At 37.6% G+C, this 24,856-nt stretch overlaps 1 protein-coding gene across 3 annotated transcripts in view; it reads left to right on the plus strand.

Annotated features, from left to right (window-relative positions):
• Positions 1–24,856, plus strand: part of ppp1r9a (protein phosphatase 1, regulatory subunit 9A) — a 259,164-nt gene that overhangs the window by 151,376 nt on the left and 82,932 nt on the right. For all 3 annotated transcript variants that reach the window (XM_039736777.1, XM_039736779.1, XM_039736778.1), the window contains exon 7: positions 12,146–12,301. In XM_039736777.1, the coding sequence (XP_039592711.1) occupies positions 12,146–12,301 (156 nt within the window). The remainder of the gene's footprint in view (positions 1–12,145; positions 12,302–24,856) is intronic.

A 24,856-nucleotide genomic window follows, 5' to 3' on the forward strand; every position in this document is an offset into this window, starting at 1 on the left:
GTTTTTAATGATGTTGACTTATTTTATGGGAATGATTGATATCTTACAGTCATTCACTAAGGTCCCACTTGCTGAGTACTAAACCAGTGGATCTCAAGTTCTCCCAGGTGGCCACTATAGCTGCATGTTTTATTCCAATCAAGTTCTGTTTTAATAAACAATCTTAGATTTCCCAGTTTTCTGTGTTTTGGTGTCAAATCAGTGTTGCAGAAAATAATACAGTAAATAAAGAAGAGTCCTGAGCCATCACCATGTGAAATTCAAACGTGGTTGCCCTTCTTTTGCATTTGTAGGTGAAGCTCCCATGTGCCTTCTGTAAAGCAGCATGGCAGACTATACAACTGTAACAGAAAATCTTCCTTTATCAGTTAGGTTAATTTACATAAATACATTTAAATATATTTTCATTTTCAGGAATCATCGTTAGACAAATGGGATACTCTAGAACAACACCTATGAATTAAGTATGTAAACTCACAAACTAGTTAAATATATTAAAAAGTCTAGGTATAAGAAATAAGACTTCTCATATGTAAACTGTTATTACAGGACAAAGCACAAGCTTAAATGTTACAGTTAGGTCCATAAATATTTGGACAGAGACAACTTTTTTCTAATTTTGGTTCTGTACATTACGACAATGAATTTTAAATGAAACAACTCAGATGCAGTTGAAGTGCAGACTTTCAGCTTTAATTCAGTGGGTTGTAGATAAACATTGCATAAAAATGTGAGGCAACTAAAGCATTTTTTTAACACAATCCCTTTATTTCAGGGGCTCAAAAGTAATTCTCTTTTCTGTCCTTAAAATATTATGAGATGCTAAACACATAATTACAAATGCTGAGGCCAAATATCCGAGGTGTCAAGTTTGAATAGGTAAATTTCCACGCAAAGAGTGTAGGGTTGTGTCTTCTGTTGCAGTTCGGTACATGCAAGTAATCAACCTTTGCTATCTTTTGGCATGTAGTTATTAGACAATATAGGGTTCAGTGAAATCAGAATAATGTACTGTAACAACTGGAAAAACTCAATATATGGTGAACACTTATTACCACGGGTCTTTACACTTTTGTGAAGTAATTAATAGAGCAAAAATGGAATATAGTTCTTACTTCAGGGCATAAAACATATAAAGCTAGTTACATCATCAGGAGTATATTTCACTGTTCACGGATTTCACTATTTAATATTATTAGTCATTCGCTTGGCCGGTAATATTTTTCCACTTCATCTCCTTTTTTCTGACATCTGTTGCTATATTGTTCCTCTTTCAGAGGATATACAGATAATCTTTATGTGCTGCCACCAGCACCTCATGCTGTTCCTTCTGTTTGTTAGGCTTGTAGTTCGTGATTGATTGTTCTGTTCAGTGCTTGATTCATAAGGGTTTGCAAATTTTGTGGTAAACACTTGTAATTCCGTATTTACCCTATCCAAGATTGTGTCATTCAGCTGCACTCCAGGATTTTAGCATTGTTGTGAAAGCCAGGAATCATTTTAAGATTCAGGATTTTTTAATTTTAATGGAACTGACCCCTGTTGTGTACTCTCCTGGTTGTAAATTGTCATTGTTAGGATACAATTTAGGGAGGAAACTCCATAGAGAAAGGTCAATTATTAGGAAAATAAAAAAGTTTCTAGTATTTAAAGCAGTGGCAAAATAACAAATATTTAAAAATTTCTTACGAATATAAAGTTCACACTACCGTGCTTTTCTGACTGAGATGAAGAGAAAAAAAGAGACAAACTAATTAAACAATGACATGAGTTAGAGGGAGATGACTGACCCAGGACTGAGATTGAGGACCATATGAAACTGCATTGTAAAGTAAACCTCATTTTAAAAAAATGACTGCTAAATTAAGACTATGTAGTTCTTGAGTTATATAATGGAGCTGATGTGTACTGGGGTTCATTTACAGTATAATGAAAAGCCTTAAAAATCACACAACACATCCAACTTTGAATTAGAAAAGGTTATGATTTAAGAAAATGTGTCTTCTGAGTTTGCAAGACATGCTTGTGACAACAAAAGTAAACCAGAAATAGTACATTTTATCAGAGATTCCTGGAATAATTTTCTTGAGGTGAGGATATATGACTTGCTTGTTTGTCTGCTTGCAACAGCCATTATAGGTAGAGTTATTACAACCCAATGCCGAACCCAGACCATTATTTTAGGTTTTGTTATATTTCTTAGCCCACAGGATAAGTTTCATTGTACTTTGTACTTCTTCTTCTTCGTCCTAGCAGCTATCCTATGTTGGCACAGGGTCCACTGTATGGCACGCACGTTTCCATTTGGCATGGTTGGGAGTGTCTTCGGGGGCAACGTCGGCAAGCTTCATGTCATCCTTAATTTGATCTTTCCTTCACTGCGATGGCTGAGATGAAGCACAGTTTGCGCTACTAAGACATTGGCATTACAGATAACATGGCCATACCACTGTAGTCTGGCCTTGTGCATCTACCCAGCAATTGTACTTTTTACACATAACCATAAATCTGAACTGAAGCTCAGATCTTTTCCTAAAGAATGTATTGTACAGTTAGGTGCTTCATTGTTCAGTTTAGACACTCATATTATTACAGGTTTTTAGTTGAAAGGAACATTACTTTATGCATCAGCGAGCCCCAAATCCCAATACAAACACACACAGAGTCCCTGTTCAAATAAAGGTGTGTTTATTACACCAAAATACACAATACCTCAACAAGTTCAAAAAGCACAGGTTTCTCTATCCACAAACCAATTCTTCTCTCCAATTCCTCTCAGCACGGCCCTCCTCCAGTTGAGTGTTGTTCCACATCCTCCCAGCTCTGACTTTCCTAGGTAAGGGAGTACAGTCCCTTTTATTAAGGACCCAGGAGTACTTCCAGTGCCAATGCCACTGCCCAATGGAAGCCCTTCCAGGTCATTTGAAAGTCCATTACAGCAGGGAGCTTGTCTCCATGCAGCACCCTCTTGCAGCACCCAGTGACCCCAGCAGGGCAGCTCTGCTAGATGACATCTCCCAGTAGCCTTGCTGGCTTCCCACTGGGTACCGATATCTAGGGCCGCTGCCATCTAGCTTGTTGGGGGAGAAAAAATCTCCCAGCAACATCTTCCATCTTCAGTTGGCTGTCCGTCCATCCCTTCTGGTCCTTCTTTCCCTTTTCCTCCCCGCCCGGGATGCCTGTCTGCCTACTAGGAGCTTCCTCTCCGGTAAGGAATAATCTCCTCTTCTAGCTGGGATTTCGGTCCAGACCATGTGGCATCTACAGCATCTAAAAAATTTATATTAATCACTTCAAATTATTAGAAACTAGCATTTCCTGGATATTTTTGTAGAATGAATAATGAAAAGAAAGTAAAGTAAAGTGTTTTTTAAATGGTGACCCTTTAGTTATTGTTAGCTGTTCCATCTGTCATTCACACTGCCTCTCTATCAATGTCTCAGCTCTAATTAATCTAGAATTTTTTTATTTTTTTTTTTGTGTCCAATTGGGTTCCAGAATTGTGGTAACTCCTTGCTGGGCTATAAGCGTGAACACTGTCATGTTTGACTTGTCCTCTTAGTTTAAGGATGACACTTTTTAGTAGTGGTGAAATTAGGAAGAAAACCCAACAAAACAGCAGTTAAGCAACAAACCTTTGACTCTCCTTTGTAGTACACTGCAAATCCATTTAAGCCCTCAGTAGTATGGTGTTTATGTCATTGCACCAGATATATATTGTTATTTATATATGAATCTCTTTAGAAGAGCATGGTTAATTACAGTATCAGACTGAAAGATTGTAGCATCAAAATGATTTAAGTTACTATTTGATTGGAAATCATTTTTTTCTCAATTAGTGTGCAGTTTCCTGTTTGGATTCTGTTCAAAGTTTTCTGTTTGGATACATGAAGTGATGTTGATCCCTACTAAATACATACATCCCATCCATTTGTATGATAAATTGCTTTGTAAGCACTGGATTTCTAAGAGAATGTGTGATGAGAGAGAATTCCTAATGTCTATGAATGTATTCTCTCAAATCTTGCTCCAGTACAATTTTTATGTTACTTTGGTTAGATCAGAGAGGGCAGCTGTTGGTGCTGAAATCTCTTAAACAAAATTTAAATATTAACTAGCTAGATCCAACTAACATGCATTTGTTTCTTTTTTGGAAAAGGAAAATGTGGCTACATCCTCAACTATTCATGATTGTGGTTTATTCAGCCGTTTTAAAATTTAAAGCACCCTAGGTAATGGTTTTTAGATGCTTCAGTAGTTTTGCACAAAAGTAATATCTCAACATTCAAATATCTCTTGCAGTGATACCATATTTTTATACCACATTAAGTTTGCCTTTCCTGGGAAGATGGAAAATAATATTCAGATTTTTCTTATATAAACTCTCCAGCTGGGCTTTTTGCTGCTTGATTATATACGTATTGACTTTCTCTAGAGGTCTTTTCCTGTAAATCTTAAGCTTTGCTTCTGAATTCTATATCAAAAGAACTAATACCATTGAATTAATATGAATATTTATTTACTGCTACTTACTATAAATAAAAGGGGCATTAGGAAATGCAGAATTGTTGGTCCTTCGTGTGCAATTTTTGGACCTTACTCTACATATTTCATTCATCAGTTTTCAAAAGTTGATCCACAATCTTGTAGCCGCTTATGCATGAGGTGTCCCACCACCAAGACACAGCCCTATTTCAAAGTTGTTTGTATACATTGCAGTAAAACCACAACTCAATCAAAAGCAATAATGGTATTTTTAAGTATCCAAGGGTGTCTTCTTTCAAATAAATCATACGTTTCCATGTAGTCTGTTCCCTTTGATTATTAAAATGTGTGATTTGCACACGTGTACCCTCAGATGAGCAGTGCGTCATAACTGAGTGAATCTGCTTTAATCAAAGATCTCACCTACTTCAAGTCACATACAGTGAAAGGCTCATTACTATTGGATATTTGAGTTTCAGTCCATTGTAATGAAATATAGTTGTCTATGATTGGTCATGCATATTACATGTCACAGCTGTGCTTAAAAGACAGGAAATAAATGGCTTCTGCAACAACTCCTCTTTACACATCATCATTAAGCTTGAGTCAGATTCTGCTCACAGATTTGACTCTATTGAGAATGACGCATTTCATGAAAGACTTGATGCTACACTTGATTTGTAAGTGCTGCTTTTTGTATAACTCTGAAATATCACAAAACGTTGTTTTGCGGTTCAAGTGCCACAGGTTCAATTACCATACCCGGATGCTTGTCTACTGCACATTCTCCCTGTGTTAGTTTACTGAGCAGTGCTTTCAAATTCAACTTACAGTAAAGGAAGTATTTCTTGGTGTACCTGTATGTGCTGTTACACTGTACTTGTGCTGCTCAGAGTTTCATGTGAGGACCCACCCTATATTATGTTTTTCACGTTGCTGTGTTATGAGCACATGAGAGAAAAAAAAGCTAGTAGATGGTTGACATTATAATTCAAACACAAGAAGTCAGAAATGAGAGTAATTACAAATGAGAAATGGATCCATTGGGATTATAAAGTGAGTGCTTGGTGAAATGAGTGCAATTAGAAACAGGATAAAAAATCTCACCGGACTCTGTTGATTCCTTTGGTAGAAGTGCTGTTAGCAGTGGCAGAGTGAGGCCAATTATACCATCCACAAGTTACATGTGCTCACAACCCAATGACTGCCATTCAAAATTGACTGAGAACCATTGGTTTAAGTCTATGTATCTGTTTGACTAGCTCTGTGCTCAGGGTTGCCAGCAAACACATTGTACCCTCCCCATAACTCAAAACTGGAAGAAGCTGGTATGAAAATGTGTGCAAGTACTTGTAAAATGCAAGAAAAAACAAAAAGAAAAAATACTAATAAAATGCACTGAACTTCTGTGGGGCAACTGCAACAAAAGGCCTGAGAAGATATGGGAACTGAAGCACAAAAATCCCACTTTATTGTATAAAATGTAAAGTTTCTCTTTGTCTAGTAGTAAACAAAAAATGATTCAAGGACTGGCATGAAAATTAATTTTGAAAGTTAAGGTTTGGATGAGTACAGAATTATACATACATAGTAACAAATTGTTTACTTGTTTCTTCTGAGTGATATATAGTGTGTGTGTATTTGTATGTATGTATTTTTTCTAAAAAATAAAGAAATACAAATGCTACTGCAATACTTGTTTTGAAAGATTGTTTAGGTGCAAGAGACTAAATGTGTGTAAAAAGGGACACTATGTTTCCAAGTGGGGGATATCATGTGCCAAACAGTATAATTTTTGTATTGCTGTGGTATATGACATCTAAACATAGTACAATGATAGCTGACAGATTGGGGCACAAAAGAAAATAGATTGCAGGGTTATGTGTCAATAAAATGTCATGGGTATATATTTTAAATTCATTTTTATTTTAGAAGTCCATAAAGCACCAATTTTTTTCTGTGTTTTATTCAGTTGATATTGGTGTAAACAAATGTTTTTGATCATATAAATACTTTCTTTTAAAAATTTGAAGTGTTGTACACACTACTATTCAGCCATTTGCGCTTTTTTTATTCCGTAACCAGAATAATAGCCATTTATTTTTGGGTATGTAAGTGCAATAATGGCAAAAACCCCTTAGTGCAAAAAGGGTTAATATTTCATGAGGAATCCTTTTCCAAATAAAACATTGACAAATTCTTTAATAAAATTAGTTAAGAAGCAACTTTGGAAAAATGTTTTATATAATCTACTAGCCAAAGTACCTTTCAAAGACAGGTAATGAAATAAATAAAAACTATTTGCTATCTCTTTCTTTATGCGTACCTTCTATATTTCTGTATACCTCTGTATTTGTGTGTGTGAACATCTTTTAACTGGTGCTTCCTCTCTTTAGTCTGTTTTTGTTAAGCCAGCTTCTCAGACTCAGTCGTTATTTTTGAGACACCATTTTTACCTCTTTCTGATTCTATACTTGTCGTTTTTGAAGGCAGCTCTCTCAGTATGCCTCATATGCCTTAATTTCTCCTCAGGCATCTCAGACTCGCACTTACTGTTTTGTTGCGACACCAAAGACAAACTGCCCAATCACACCAAAGACAAACTGACTGATCAGATTGCTCAGAGGGACTGGACACACAGATCTTAGTGTTTTATTATATAATAAAGTGGTACAATATATTAATAGTACTTTTTGTTTTGAGAAACAATCCAATAATAAAAATTCACAAAATTTTGAACAGTATTAGTATCAAGTGAGTTTGGGATAGGATATGACATGAGTAAAATTCCTCTTCTTCATCTTCTTCTTTCAGGATCCATTAGGGATTGCCATAGTGCATCATCTTTTTGTATGTCTTCCTGTCTTCTGCGTCTTGCTCTGTCACACCCATCACCTGCATGTCCTCTCTCACCCATCCATAAACCTTCTCTTAGGCCTTCCTCTTTTCCTCTTTTGCCAGGCAGCTCTATGTTTAACATCCTTCTCCCAATATACGCAGCATCTCCCCTCTGCACATGTCCAAACCGACACAATCTCACCTTTCTGACTTTGTCTCCCAACCATCCAACCTGAACCGGCCCTCTAATGTACTTATTTCTAATCATGCCACCGTCTCTAACCAATAAAACATAGTTGGTCTCACTACCGTCCTGTAGTTCTTCCCTTTCACTCTTGCTGATAACCATCTGTCACAAGTAACTCCTGACACTCTTCTCCACCCTGTCCACCCTGCCTGCACTCTCTTTTTCACCTCTCTTCCACAATCTCTGTTACTCTGTACTGTTGATCCCAAGTATTTAAACTCATCCACCTTTGACAACTCTACTCCCTGCATTCTCACCTTTCCACTGACCTTTCTGTCATTTACACACATGTATTATGTCTTGTTCCTACTGGCTTTCATTCCTCTCCTGTCTAGAGCATATCTTCACCTTTCCAGAGTCTCCTCAACCTGCTCCCTACTCTCGCTATAGATCACAATGTCATCAGCAAAGATCATAGTCCAAGGGGACTCCTGTCTAATCTTATCTGTCAACCTGTCCATCACCATTGCAAATAAGAAAGGAACTTCCAAATTGAATGCATCTGCCACTCCTACCACAGACGTCACCACTGTCACACTTCCCTCATATATATCCTGTACAACTCCTCCTACATACTTCTCTGCCACTCCCAACTTCCTCATACAATACCACAGCTCCTCTTGAGGCACCCTGTCATATACTTTCTCCAGGTCCACAAAGATGCAATGCAACTCCTTCTGGCCTTCTCTATACTTCTCCATCAGCATCCTCAGAGCAAATATTGCATCTGTTGTACTGTTTTTTGGCATGAAACCATACTGCTGCTCACTAATCATCACCTCCCTTTTACTCTTTCCCATAACATCATGCTGTGCCTCATCAGTTTTATCCCTCTGTAGTTACTACAGCTCTGTACATCCCCCTTATTCTTAAAAATCGGTACCAGTACACTTGTTCTCCACTCATCAAGCATTGTCTTACTTTCCAAGATTACATTAAACAATCTGGTTAAAAACTCCACTGCCATCTCTCCTAAACACCTCCATGCTTCCACAGGTATGTCATCTGGATCAGCGGCCTTTCCATTCTTCATCCTTCTTGCTTGTGAGTATGTTTTCATCTTTATCAGCTAACCTGCTGCAAATCTTCCCAGCCCAGTCCCTTTGTTTATCCAATCAATACAAGTCCTTTTCTCCCTCCATAGTGTCCAGTCTCTCATACAACTCATCATACGGCTTTTCTTTAGCCTTTGCCATTTCTCTTTTTACCTTGTGCCTTATCTCCTTGTACTCTTATCTACTTTTTGCATCTGTCTGAGTATCCCACTTCTTCTTCACCATCCTCTTCCTCTGTTTACTCTCCTGTATTTCCCCATTCCACCACCAGGTTTCCTTTCCCTCCTTCCTCTGTCCAGGTGACACATCAAGCACCCTTCTTGCTTTTACCGTTACTACTTCTGCTGTAGTTTCCCAGCTGTCTGGTAACTCTTCATTGCCACCCAATGCCTGTCTTAGCTCCTCCCTAAACTCAACCTTGCTTTCTTCCTTTTTCAACTTCCACCATTTGATCCTTGGCTCTGCCCTGACTCTCCTCCCCTTCTTGATCTCCAACGTCATCCTACGGACCACCATCCTATGCTGTCTAACTACACTTTCCCCTGCCACAATTTTGCACTCTTTAATCTCCTTCAGATTGACTCATCTGAATAGGATATAATCTACCCGTGTGCATCTCCACTCCACTCTTTTACGTCACCCTATGTTCCTCCCACTTCATAAAATATATATTCACCATGGCTATGCCCATCCTTGTTATCATCTGACCTTCTTCAAATCCTGCCAGTAACACTGTGTGACCCTGAGCAAGTCACTTTGCCCATCTGTGCTCCAATTGAAAAAAAAAATTCAGATGTTGTACGTTGCTTCGGATAAAGGTGATGGCTAAATAAATAAATTTAAATGTTTCTTCAGTATGCACACAAATGGGCAAGGCACAGGACCATTTCTTTGAAGGCTTGTAAAACAACCAGTTTTTCTATATTTCCAACAGATATCTGTAAATACTATAGGGTTAAAAAGCCCTCAGTTTAAAATAAAATGTGTCAATTCTAATTCCCTGCTTTCTTTGTAATATTTTTGTAAAGATGCATGTTTTTTTTCTGAACCTGGTTGTTTACAGCATGTCCTTTGCAATAGAAGCAGAAAATATTCTCTTATTCATTTTCTGTGAGTTCGGCTGAGTGTAAATTCTCACTAAACAGATCAGGCTGCTCCTCTAAAGGATTTTAATATTTTTCAGTTGTAGCAAGTGAGATCTGTTCATTGTTTTCCCAGTGTGATAGATAGATAGATAGATAGATAGATAGATAGATAGATAGATAGATAGATAGATAGATAGATAGATAGATACTTTATTGATTTGGAAGGAAATGTAAGTGCCAATAGCCAAGATCAATTCAAAGTAGCATCTTGTGTCATATTTTTGATATCCAAAACAACAGAAGAAAAGCAATGTCAAAGTTCTGGTACCAGTTCTGATTAAATGTGGATAATGTGGTGTTCTTTAATATTATGTTAGCCTTCTTAATGAGTTCAATATACTATCTGGATGTTTATTGTGATGTGTCCACTTTTTCTTTCCACTCCTTTTCTCATGGGATACTTTCAGATCTCCCACTTTGTATTTAAATCTAACATTTCAATTTCTTATGTGTAGTAACTTACATTTACTTACATTAAATTTTGTCTTCCACAAATCTGCCCAAGTTTTTATGTTTTCTAGGTTCCCCTGAAATAATTCAGCTGATTAGGTTAGCTGCCATTTCACATATTTTGGAATCATCATCATATTAAATCAGCATGTTATTTTTATTTCTATCCATATGATTTGTATATATGAAAAATAGCAACAGCCCCAGCACTGACACCTGAGGGATGTCACTTTTAACGTCACCTATTTCTAAAAAGGTTTCTTACACCATTAAACATATGAAGGGAGGGGGGAAATGAACAGCTGGACTTCTTTAATAATGATTGAGTTTCAGAAAAATAAATTGTGTGTTTGAACAAATTATATAGATGGTCACTTTCCCAATATGTTCACAATCTCAAGATGTTATGTAATACTCTTTTGTGAACCATAGATGGCCATCGTAAGCTTCTGGGGGGAAGCTTTTATTGAATTTATAAGGGGGTTCCCCCTGTTTGCTTTGCTTGCCACCCCCTCCCCCGTCTTTGCTATGCGGCAGCCACTTCGCGTCTCTGCAGCTCATGTTGTGAAGAGGGGGGCTAAACATACCCCAAGGAGATGCGGTTGCTCCTCCAAAACCCCCTTTTAAATGGTGATACAATGGAAAACAAATACAGGTTTTTTTTTACCTCCTTTTTGCTCGATTGGCTGCTGGCTTGCTGCTGCTGCCATGCCACGTGATCTGCATCTGGCACAGTGCTTCAAACTTTTAAAAGCCTGTACAGCAGCTTTCCTACTCTTTGTCTTTTATTTCCGGCCCCGGGTGTGGTTAAATCTAATGGCACAAAGTCTTGTCTCATGGGACATGAGTTCTTTATATTTTTTAGTTTATAATTTAAAAACGGAAAAAGAATCTGAAAATCTAACAACATCACATTAAAGTTCGATAAATTCTGAAAAGAATGATACCAAACATATATATGTAGGTTTTAAAATAAGTCTGGTTTAAAGCGTGACCAAAAAGGTCACATAAAATCGTTGGGCAAAATTAAAAGTATCCTTTAACAGAGATGCTGTAGAAGAATATTGACAGCAACAATATCAGATTATAAAAGATGCACATCATGCAGCTTATCACACTTCACAGCTAATGGTCACAAACCTCAACCTTCAGCCTGCCCACTTTTTTTTACCATTTTTGTCTATGCACATTTTTCTCACATACTATCTAATTTATTAATTCCAAAGAGAACTCTTTAAAGAGTCTGTACTTATAATAGTCCTGGGGTTTTTGCAGTATTTTTGTTCCAAGTCATTAAAATTTTGAAGCCCAATAACTTTACTGCCAAAATTACTAGTTCAGTATATACATTATCCCTTAAAGAAAGACAATGCAGTAACAAAAAGGCATCTGCAATTTATTCATGGCTTGTATCTAAATAGTTACTAACAGTACTGTAACTTTGAAGCTTACAACCTAGTAATCTTGCTGAATATGTAAAAACGGTGTGTAATAATATTCACTTGACAATTTCCATTTGCACACCATTTTGTGATTCTGTGTAGTAGAAAAAGGGAAAAATGAATGAGCTTGTCTTAAAAAGACGAAGTAAGAAAAATGTTAATTGTTTTTCCCATTAAAATTAAGCTGCATTTTTTACAAGTTTATAAATAAGGTGAGATTGGAAAATTACTCAATAATAAATGAAACTTATAACATTATCCGAATAATCACAAAACATTACACTGTTGCACTAAAGTAAAATAAGTATTCTTTTAGAATGCCATGACATGCTGTAGCTCTGTTTCACCCTGAATGGGATTAAATGGGTATGAGAAAGTTATGTTATGTTATGTCATGTTATGTCTTGTTATTTTGTTAAAAAGTAAAAACAGGCTGCAGTGCTTTAGTTAAGAAGGATTTTATTACTTATATTTATTTTCTAGACTGGGGAATATGCCACTGATGATGAGGAGGAAGATACTGGCCAAAACCTTTCAAGAGGTGAAATGTCAATTGAAGTTTTTGACTTGCCGGAAACTGAGGAAATGTTTTCTCTGTCTGAACTAGATGCAACTAAACTTTCCCATAAATTTCGAGAGGTAAGTTTTCTGAAAAATAAATTGGTTGTTAAAATCTTGTTTTGCAATTAACATAGTTTTTGGGGAAAGGAATTAAATAGCATATATCGCAGAAATATTTATTAATATTTATATGTTGTTTTGTAATATTTATATGCTGTATATATTTATATTATTAATTTTTGTAAGTTGCATTTATTCTGGAAATGTTCTTAAACTAAATCCAATGTTAACACATAAATTAATGACCTAGACCATGTTGTTTATCACCACCACACGTTTATTCACAGCTATATTTACAAGTTCAAAAGTGCACACACGAAACCCCCACACAGTCCTGGCCACACAATGCCTTCCTCCTCAGGCCGCCTCCACTCTCTCTCCTGCTTTGTCCTGCTTCCACCCCCCAAAGCAACCAGGATGGCGGCCCCACGTGATCCAGGGTGGGCATAGACCCTCTTCCGGTCCCTCAAGGCGTCTCGGCCGGGTCGTTGCCCCTGGCATCCCTGACAGTGCCCCACAGCCAGCGAAGACCTACGGGTCCTACTTCTGGCAGCCAAGGTCCGGTCCTGTTCTCCTAACAGGGATAGGAGCGGAGATGCCACGTGAACAGCACCACTTGGTGCCCTCCTGTGCCTCGCATATGCTGCGCTCCCCCCTCTTACCATCACCCCGGGGCCCACTCCTTCGGCACCCCCTCCGAGGTATTCGCGGCCCTTTGGTTGAAGCCACTCGCTCCCTCGTAGTCTCCTCCAGCCGTGGCGGCACCCGCACGCCAGCGGAGAGTCCTTCCAGCAGACGGCCCGTCTCCTGAGGGCAGGTTCCCAACGAAGTCGGTCCTACTGCTTCTCCAGGGTCCGGCCCTGAAACAGAAAGAAAGAAAGGGGCAAAACCGCTGCCTGGACACCCTTCCCTGGCGTCCCTCTGTGCCACGCACTGGCAGCGTTCCCCCCTCCATCCGGCACCCCTTGACTTGCCTGTTCGGCACACACTCCACGGATTCCGTGTCCCTCCTGTCGTTGGAATAGACGGAACCGCCTGCACTCCTTTCCTCTCCACTGACCTCAAGGATTCCCTCTGCCCTCGCAGAGGGCGGCCAGCACCCGGACGTGTGGACCCATACCTCTTCATCCAGCCCAATCGGGTCTCCCTCCGGCACGTGATAGACATTCCTTTGTCCCACCAGACGGAGCATCCTGCCGACTACGCCAGATTTGGACGCGGCCCAGACACAGACAGGCAGACATGTTGTTCATCACCACCACACGTTTATTCACAACTATATTTACAAGTTCAAAAGTGCACACACGAAACCCTAACACAGTCCTTGTCACACAATGCCTTCTTCTTTGGGCCGCCTCCACTCTCTCCAGGGTCCAGGATCCCCAAGGCATTGGGGCGCCCCCTGGCGGTGACCACGGGTCCCTACAGGGTTGGGCTTCCAAGCCCCCTACCCGTGGCCCCCAAAGCAACCAGGATGGCAGCCCCCACGTGATCCAGGGTGGGCATAGACCCTCTTCCGGTCCCTCAAGGTGTCCCGACCGGGTCGTTGCCCCTGGAATCCCTGACAATATATATATATATATATATATACAGTAATCCCTCGCTATATCGCGCTTTGACTTTCGCGGTTTCACTCTATCGCGGATTTTAAATGTAAGCACATCTAAATATATATCACGGATTTTTCGCTGATTCGCCGCTTTCTGCGGACAATGGGTCTTTAATTTAGGTTACATGCTTCCTCAGTTTGATTGCCCAGTTGATTTCATACAAGGGACGCTATTGGCGGATGGCTTAGCAGCTACCCAGTCAGAGCATGTATTACATATTAACTAAAACTCCTCAATGCTATAAGATATGCTTCCCGCGTGGCGCTTGTTTTGTTTGCTTCTCTCTGTCTCTCATTCTCTCTGCCTGACGGAGGGGGTGTGAGCAGAGGGGCTGTTACACAGTGGCTGTTTGCCTAGAAGATAGGACGCTCCTCTACAAAATGCCGCTTTATCGCGGTGCTTCTGTATACTTAAAAGCAGGTATTGATTTTTTGATTGTTTGCTTTTCTTAGCGAGCGCTCTCTCTGACATTATCTGCTCTTCACGGTGCTCCTTTGAAGATAAGATATGTTTGCATTCTTTTAATTGTGAGAAAGAACTGCCATCTCTGTCTTGTAATGAAGCACAGTTTAAACGTTTGACTAAAGGGTGTTATTTCATGTCTAGAGGGCTCTAATAATGTTAACAGTGTGGGAGAGTTTATAAGGGCTTAAAATATACAAAAATAACCATACAAACATATGGTTTCTACTTCGCGGATTTTCACCTATCGCGGGGGGGTCTGGAACGCAACCCCCGCGATCGAGGAGGGATTACTGTATATCACTGATTTTTTTTTTAAATTGAAGTCTAGATTTCAATTCTACGTTCTTTATTAAAGAAGTATTAAGGAGTCCTGCATAAGAAATAGCCTGTTTCTTTAGACCAGACAGACATATATGGCAGAGTTATAAAGCCAAGATAAATCTGCATAGCACAGATACATAGTGTAAATCCATAACACACCCTATATCTTTGTATATCTAAAAGTCCAAAATAATTGAAAATAATGAAGAATATTTTATCAAATAGGAACTTCTTATACATAATAATACCGTTAAAAAGTTTAAATGTCATATGATTTAATAATTTCCATGGTAAATGTGCTGGAAATACTGTAGATGCTAGGACATTCAGAACATAAAATATTTTTCTTCAGCATGATCCATAATATAATATGACCAACATGATTAAGTTTGACTCATATGGTTTGATTTTCATTTGAATGCATCTAAAAGTAAATATTAGGCTTTCAAATGTCTGCCTTATAGGAGATGTAATATATAGGAGCCAAAAAACTTTCAAGCAGATTTGATTTGGCAGCGATCAGATATAAGATCGCAGAAAACCTTCATCTTATTTAAAAACATGTTAAATGTTTATATATTAAAATGAGTAATGAATTGAAAATATATATTTATATTAAATATCAAAGAAAATAAATAATGTATTGTACCAAGGCCATTTCCTAGCATAATCTGCATCACAAAAAATGATCTCTCTCTTCTTGTACCCTCTACAACACAAAAACACTACATTTAACTGTAATTGTCCTTGAAAGTGACAGTTCTCAGCTTCCAGAAACAGATAAAATGCTTTTGCCAAAAGTGACTTTTGCTATACAGCATAAATCATGTAGCCATTGAAGATTATTAATTCAATATATCTACCACTGCTGCCTTTGGGGTTTAATTCTTCCCTATCAGATTTAAGATAACATATTATTTCTTGCTGCAGCACCCCTCCTTTACACTCCTATAAACAATGTTACCACATTAAACAGCTATAATGTAAAAGTGCTTGAGATATTTGCTGGGCAATTATATAATTATACATATATTAATTAGTGACCTGTTTTTGCTGCTAATTAACTTCTTTTGAAATCATTTTATTTGACCTGTTGTCGAAGACTCAGACCACTTAATTGTTTCTTTTTCCTTAATTAGCAGCCAAACAATAATGAGATATAGTATAAAATTAACCAAAACATGACCAGCAAACTGTGTCGATCATACAATATCTGAAAATAAAGAAAGCTGAAGGTTTCAGGAATGCTCATCAGCTCAGGTCCCCAAAACATTTTAACAGTGCTCTTAGAAAAGAGAAAAAGGGCAATTTCGCAAATGTATTCTATTGCACAACAAGAGCAACAAAAAGCCATTGAATTAAAGAATGGGTTTAATTAACATCAAGAATCAGAGCCTAATTAAGCAACTGTTTGGAGTGAAATTGATTGGAGTTTGAGGCCCTGACTTAGTTGGTCTTCTGTTGGCTCACTCATTTCACATTTCAATTCTGTTTGGGTGCTATTTAAGTAAAGAAATGAAGCAATCCAGAGGAACGATGTTGGAATTCAGGGGAACAAATTTTAAAAACCAAGTCAATTAAAATGAATTCAAAAGAAACTTCAGTGCACTGTTTTTGCTGCTAATTAATTAATTAAGAAAAGGGTTAGAATGAAAACCTTCAACTGCTGGCATCCTCCAGGACTGGAGTTGTTGGCATATTTTAAAAGCATGGAGTCCTAGGTTAGCAGAAGGATTGAAGAGGTTTGTGAGCAATGTATAAGGGCTTATATAATTGGACTCGCTTATTGAGAAAGATTGGGCTTCATTGAAAGACTTTAGATAGTGGGTACCAGCTACTAGCGATGTAGTCATGCCAAAGAAAGGAAAAAGGTGAACCCAGTCTGAATTCATGCTCTCTTTATTTCAGGCCACTCCTTTTTTACCAACATTGCCTGTAAAATTAAGGGACCGAGCTGGGGGCACAGTAATTGATACGGAGAGCACTTTTACATTGACTAAATAGGAATTGTAGGAAAAGATCAGTAACTCTGGTGAGAAGCTATTGCCTCCTAATAGTATGACTTTTGTTTTGCCTTGTTTCCCTTGTCCTGCAGTGACATCATACCCAAGTATGATTCTGAAGATTATGTCATGAATGATACACACCTTGGATGCTTTGATAACCTTACACTTGTTGTTGCAGCTTTATAAAGGAGAATAGTCCTGCCTGGGGACAAGTTTACAAATTTTTAAGGAAGAAACTTGTCACAGACTCTTATGCAAACTGGTATGTTTATATGTGGCTGGACAAGTAGTTGCACAAGACCCCAGAGAAGAAAGTATAAGAGCCCTGCAAAAGTACAGCCATTATTGCAGAGGTGGTCAGAAGTGTGGACACAAAAGAAAGACGTGGCTAAGGTTATTATCCACTAGCAAAATACTTGGATTCCTGCTGTCATAATCGGTTTGAGTTTCATGGTTTGTTTCAATTACGTTAGTATTTGCAGTACTTGTTGTGTTGAAGTGACATTCGGCATCTGTCAAGCGCTGTAAGCATACAACCGGTTTCATCGATAACTTTGCATCCAGCTTTTGAGAGTTTAAACATTCATAAACATCAAAGTGTCCACTACTCAAATCGTCACCTGTGAATCTAAGATGTTTAAGAGGCATTGGCGATTGTCCAAAGGTGTAAAATATTTGGCCATTTCAGTACAACCGAACAATTCAGCGGCAGCCATCAACTCACATGCAGAACCATAGGTGAATGGCTTAAGCATTTCATTCTTATAGTGCTCCTGTGTAGTATAATTATCTCCTGTACAGTTATCAGTCCACACCTTGAACCTGTCCCAGTCATTCAATACATAAGACACAATGTTCCTCCGGAGAAAGGAGTGAGCCTGATATGACCGTGCAATATGTAACACAGAGCATGGAAAAGGCAGACGGTATCTCTGAGCATGGAAACCACTTGGTAAGTGACAGTTCTTTGATCAATGGTGATCACCTGAATAGACATAAAGATAAAGGAAATGGGTACCTGAACAATGTAAACTAAGTCTCAAATACCTATACAATAACTATAATCGTAATAAACGAACAATTAAACAGGGGAGAAGCCGTGGATTAAATAAAAAGGCTGCAGTTATCAGCAGGGAGACGTGAATACTGTGGCGAAGCAAGGAAGGGAATGAAGAGACCGGAGAGATGGACGGCCTTATATAGGCAGGCAGCCAACAATGAGGGAGATGTGGGGATGGGGGACACAATTCTGCCTCACACAGTGACCGAACTGCAGGCTATGGACGTGTATATGTACGTAAGTAGGATTTAGTTAGCGTTGGGAACCCACGTACCAAATTTGTTGAAGATGTACTCATAGGTAACAAAGACCGTTGGAAAGTTCAATATGGCGGCCGACAGTGGTGTCATACCATCGAAATAAGTACGTACATTGGTTTCAGTTAGCGCAGGGAAGCCGCCTACCAAATTTTGTGAAGATGGGGTCATAAATAAGAAAATTTAACATGACGGATGTTGTTGACCGTTATGACCGTTACGCGTAGAATTTCGAAATGAAACCTGCTTAACTTTTGTAAGTAAGCTTTAAGGAATAAGCCTGCCAAATTTCAGCCTTCTACCTACACGGGAAGTTGGAGAATTAGTGATGAGTGAGTCAGTGAAGGCAATAAAGACCATTGGAAAGTTCAATATGGCAGCCGACAGTGGCGTCATACCACCGAAATAAGTACGTACATCGGTTTCGGTTAGTGCAGGGAAGCCGCCTACCAAATTTCGTGAAGATGGGGCCATAATTAAGAAAGTTTAACATGGCGGACGTTGTCAACCATTATGACTATTATGCATAGAATTTCAAAATGAAACCTGCTTAACTTTTGTCAGTAACCTGTAAGTAATGAGCCTGCCCAATTTCAGCCTTCTACCTACACGGGAAGTTGGAGAATTAGTGATGAGTGAGTCAGTCAGTCAGTCATTGAGTCAGTGAGGGCTTTGCCTTTTATTAGTATAGATGAAATATATAACAATGGAACTATGGTTCCAGTGCAGTAGGGTACATATTGTGTATCACATCACCATAATCCATAATTCAGGACCATGTGCATGTGATGCTGGATGAAGGTATCATTCAACCATCCACTTCATCATGGGCTGCCCACCTGTCACTCATGTCACAAAACTAAATAGTGCATATAGATTTTGCATGGATTATAGCAGAGTGAATGCTAAAACTGGACATAACATTTTTCCAAAGTCATTAATTCACAAGGTATTAGGGTGATTGCAACGTGCCTCAGTATTTAGCTCTTTAGACCTGCTGAGTGGATACTGGCGAGTGTGGTCAGGAAAGACAGCATTCATTAAACAGCTGTAATTACACAAGATGGTCTGTACCATTTCAAGGTAATGTATTTTGGGCTTACAATAAAAATGCTAGAACCACCTTTCAGTATATGATGGAAATCAAATCCAAATCAAATCAAACTGTATTTATAAAGCACATTTAAACACAACAAATGTTAACCAAAGGGATGTACAGTATATAAACTCAGTATAAAAACAATTTCAGAGTAAAATTAATAAATATTTTAAACATATAAATGATGTTATGAAAACACATATAATAAAACACTAACACATAAGTCATACCAAACCATAAAACAAAACACTACACTAATACCTTTAAGCATCTCCATATGCCTATGAGAAAATAAAAGATTATAATTCAGATTTTAAAATGTTAATAGACTTGGAAGATCTAATGTAGAAGGATAGACTATTCAACAGAACAGGAGTAATCTCAGGAAAAGTACCATCACCCTTAAACTTCAATCAAGACCACAGAATTGATCAGATGAACTCAAAAGCCTAGAGGCAGGGTAGCAGAGAAAGAGGTCTGACATATAATGTGGTGCAAAACCATAAAGTGCTTTAAAGACAAGTAATGCAATTTTAAACTGTATTCTGTATCATACTGGTAAACAATGAAGGAGGTCAGCACTGGAGAATTGTTTTCTGCCTCTTTTGTACTAGTCAGGAGCTACCAGTTTTCACTGAAAAAGTAACATCTTTTATACTAGGGAGCTTCACCCCCTGCTTGCTTCGCTCGCCAACCCCTCCAGACTTTTCCTACGCACCAGCTACTTCACGTCACTGCTGCTCATGTATGTGGATTTCACTTTCACCAAACAAGAAATATTTTAATTCTCGCAGATATGCCTCTTCATTGGGAAGAAAGACTACTTTTCCCTGATGGCAACACAAATTAGATGATCTACAAGTCTCCGACGTAAAATTTAAATCCGAACAATATATTCAATCTCTTTTCGCTGTTATGTTATTTCACCGAGTAATAATTTCCATTTGCAATTTTAGTACTTTCATTATCTCTAAGCAGCTCTGCATGTGTATCGCGCCAACGTTTTTGAATTCTTTACAATGTTTTACTTTGTCATCTACTCTTTCACTTTTATTTCCAGCCCCGGGCGTGGTTAAATCTCTTGGCACAAAGTCTCATCTCGTGGGACATGAAAGTATCACGTATCGTCCCAGGATTTTTTTATTTTAATAGAGAGATAAGTACTAAACAACTATAAGACATTACCTTTGATACTAGCCACATTCATAAGATGATCCAAGAGGACTGTCTGATCCGTGGTAACAAAAGCTGCTTTTAGGTGTAGCAAAATCAAACTGCACAGCATTCAAAATCGAAAGCCTGTATTATGTCATTGGATTTCTTAAGGAAGGCTGTTTCAGTACTATGGTGTACCCAGAAACCTGAATGATAAGTTGCAAAAATGTCACATTGGAATAATAATGAAGAAAGCTGAGCAAAAAACAATAATTAGTTATTTGCAGAAAGAGTGTCAAATGATCTGAAAGGCAAATGTTCCTATGTGTATGTAAATGGCATCATAGTTTTCTTCTCATCAGCTTCCTACTGATCTAAAAGCTATATTCACTAGACTGCACCAGGCTCACCTGACCTTAAATTTTCACATTTGTCACTTTTTTCAGGAACAACTATTAGGGCATGTAGACAAGACTATTGGGGCCGGCCCTGTAAAATCAGCCTCAATATTAAACTATCCAATCCCAACTGACATCAACAATTTAGAAAAAGATTCCTAGATATGCAGGGTTGGTATCATTGATTTATTCCACATTTTGCAGACATTGCTGTCTTTTTTCATTGTCTTCTCAAGAAAGACGTTTATTGGAAATGGATTGAGGAATCCCAGAGAGTGGATGAGCAGCTTTAGATCATGATATCACCACCCATTCAGACACTACTTCAAATAAAACTACAATTTCAAGTTCATATAGATGCCAGTAATGTCAAGTTAGGAGCTATGCTTACCAAGGACATCAAAGGTAACAAGGTTGATAGTGTTGTGTTGATCTAAAATCAAGTTACTCCACTCCATTAAAAGGAGTGCATGGCAGTAGTATGGGAACTGAGAAATGGTTTAGAGGAACAAAGTATAAGTTTTTTAAGCTTTATGGTCTTTTATTGCATCTAAGCCATCATCAAGACTTTTGAGATGGATTCTTGGGTTGCAAAGCTTTAAAGTGTGTTACAGAAAGGTAGTCCCAGATGCAATATCTTAGAGTCCTTTGCTGGAATTGACCGTTTTCCTTGCAAGAGATCCCTTAAGCTCAAGGGAGCAGTCAAGAATAACAATACAAATTTGAAGCTAAACACTCTACTGACCATATTCACTTCAAAGAGATCTAGGGTACTGTGTATTGATGAATATCAACTAGTGCAACTAGGTGGAAGGACCATGTGGTTGTGCCTAAACACTGTGTTGCAAACTTTGTCTCCTTATATGATGACAATAATTTTACTGGACATTTTGGGAACATGAAAACCTTGCTTATACATTTTGGAAGTAACCTGATGGCAAAAAGTCTGCAAGGATGTTTAGATAAAGTTAAAAAATGTTAGACATTCCAGCAATATAAAGACTTGCCTGAGAAACCAGCTGCCATTGTCAGTGAACCTAGACATGTTTTAGGGGTTTTCCTGATGGCTCTTTTGCCAGTCAGTAAGGACCAAATCACATTCTTATTGTTCATCGTGGATTACTATTCCAGGTGGGTAAGTTGTTTGTTATAAAAAACAGTTGAACCAACAGAATCTGCAAAATCTAAAAAACTGGTGAAATCAGATAATGATAGAAGGGGGAATAACTGAAATGATTTAATGATGATGATAAACATGTAGTTTTGACTACTATAATGTTAATCTTATTTATTACATGAACTTCTGACAATCTGCACCAGGAAAAGTGGGGAACAACAGATTCTTTTGAGTAGAAAGAAAGATGAGTAAAATGGAAAATAAAAATTATGGATTGGTTTTAGTTTCTTTAATTAGTGGCATAATAATTAGTTTCAGCAAACCTTAAGCTCTTGCTATAAATTTTTACTTTATTTAACCTGATCTGTTTATGAAATCTGTTTCCAAGTGGGTCAAGATCCACTTTTTTAATTATGTGTGTTTCTGATTTCATTAATATACAGTACAAGTATCTGAGAACCAGAGTATCTTGCATTCTTGATAACTGAATTTAACAGACATTTTTCTGCCTGATTTAGCACTTAAGGATTTGTTATAAAATTAAGGCATTGATTTACATCAGTACTTTCAACAAAAGTAGATTTTGTAATCAATTACATTTTTGTAAATTAAATAAAAACTAGATTTTGTAATTAAATTCAACAAGGTTTCAGTATACAAGCTCACGAAGCTATTTTCCATTACCAAAAAGAAACTTACATCTATTGCACCTTGTTCCATGGTGTGATAACATTCATCTGAATTAATCACACTTGGTAGATTAATATTTATCACAACAGTTACATCCGGGGTGTTTCCTTTATCATCAGTAATAGAGTATTCACTTGAATAAGGTGAAGATAGTAATTCAGTAGAATTAGAAACAAGTATTCTTGTTCAGGGAGGTAAATTAACATACCATAGTATAGTAAGACTACCCATGTAATGACAATGTAGACATCAGCTATTCAGCATTGACGTTTGTATTGCACCATCTATTAGAATGTGTTTTGTAATGCATGTAGTTGCATTTTTGTTTACAATAGATGGTGCATTGCTTTTAAAACCCCATACCAAAAGGCATATAACAAAGACATTACAACCAGAGGGACACAAAGATGCAAAGACACTTTTCCTTATATTAAGGTTGGCTCTCTGTAGAAAGACATATTATGGAGATAAAGGAATAAAATTTATTAAAAGAAATGTTACTACCTGATCGCTAAATAACAACAATCTTCTAGAAGGCATGAATAGGAAAGCCAGGAACAAGGTATTAAAACTTCCAAATCACATGGTAACATCTTGAAATTTAAGGGTGATCGAAAATTGAGTCTAGTGTTCCCTTTATCTCTAAGACATGGGTTTAGGTTTAAGGAAATAAGTAAAGCCTGCAGTGGAAGTGTCTGGCATAATTGTTGCATCATTAAGTGGGATTCATGTTTAAAAGATACCAAAGTTCATCCTTAAAATAACATCTTAGGTAGGGATCAAATATTCAGAAGTCCCATCAATATTTTTTTATACAGTACTAGAGAATGAACTTCATGTATGAAACAAAAAGGACTCAGTGGGTTAATATTTCTAGAATAAGAATATTAGAAACATATACTGTAGTTAGAATATTAGAAACTGAAAGTTGATAAACCAGCAGATCCATAAGGCATATAGAATTCAGAAGATCAATGTGATAAAAACAAATACAACCAGGCTCATCTGGAGTAAGGTAATGTTGTAGCGTTACACAAAGGATAAGTCACATATTGCATTGACAATGGGGACTGGAAAATTTAGTAAATAGATATGAGCTATGTGAAGAACAAACAGAGAGCACAGCAGCCACAGGCATGTTACACTGATGGCTTCCAAACTGAAGATTTCCATTCTTTTTTTGGTATTTAAGAATGCAGATATTTCTTTAAACCGTGATAATTATATTTTTTTCACTAGCTTTGCTTTGTTACTTTATATTAAAGCTTATTTGAGATAGAGTTCATAGCTATTTGTAAGGTAAGTTTTACTGAGATTTTCATATTAATTAGTCTTACTGTAAAAATCTCAATGTTACACTGTTCTAGTTTTAAACTATACATTTACTAGCAAAGGGAAAAATGAGAGGGAAGTAAATAATCATCTGAGGCTACCTTACAACATGCATAACATTGAAACTATATTAAACACAGTAAAACTGAACAATTTAAATTTTGATAAACATAAATAAATCATATAAAGTAGGTCATTACATTAAAGTCAACTGCATATACCACAAAATAAACCTCTGAGGGCTCCAGGTTTATTATTCACAGTCAATTCTGATGACCTTTCCCAAACTGGCTACCCTGTCCGCTCAACACATTCTGAAGTACATGTTATACAGTGTAAAACACCAGATTAAATTTTTCATTGGTCACAAGGCTTCCTGTATTTTTGCTGTCACATCCCATGGGTTGAGATTATAGCTTGACAGTGTAGCAATGATACTAAAATTACAGCCAAATACCAAGAAAAAAAACCAATTATAATGTAGTTAGTAAGAGTTTATAATAATTGACATTAATTAGGTTTTTGTACAGTTAGCTAACAAAGAAAGCTGAACAGAAGCTCTAATTGGGGCTTATCAAATTAAAGTAATGAGTCTTCAGCCTCGTTCATACAGAAATCAAAACTACCATGCCCAATATATAAACCATTTCTTTAAAATGTTGGCATCTCTGGAGCACTACAGCTTAATGTACATTCCAACATGCTTGAATTGATACATTTTCTTAAATAATCCAAGCCATTGAAAGTTTTATATGAGAAGCAGTGACGTGCAGTGAGGTTCATGGCTGGTGAGGCACAAGTCAGATTTACAAATATATGAACCCAAAATATTCACTATACAATTGGTAGCATGCACATTGACTACTGGTTATGTTTCACTTCTCATCAGCATTCTTTACACACACATGGCTAAGAAAGAACGTTACATTTATAACAGTGTTTGAGAGCAGAGAGAGCACATTTGCTCCGCACCCTCCATGTGCTCTAAATTTGCCATTGCAATTTCACAATTCATACTCATTCAATACAAATGAAAGTATTGAGTTGGGTACAAAAAAAAAGG

This window comes from Polypterus senegalus, chromosome 15, assembly GCF_016835505.1.
Source record: "Polypterus senegalus isolate Bchr_013 chromosome 15, ASM1683550v1, whole genome shotgun sequence".
Taxonomy (NCBI): Eukaryota; Metazoa; Chordata; class Cladistia; order Polypteriformes; family Polypteridae; genus Polypterus; species Polypterus senegalus.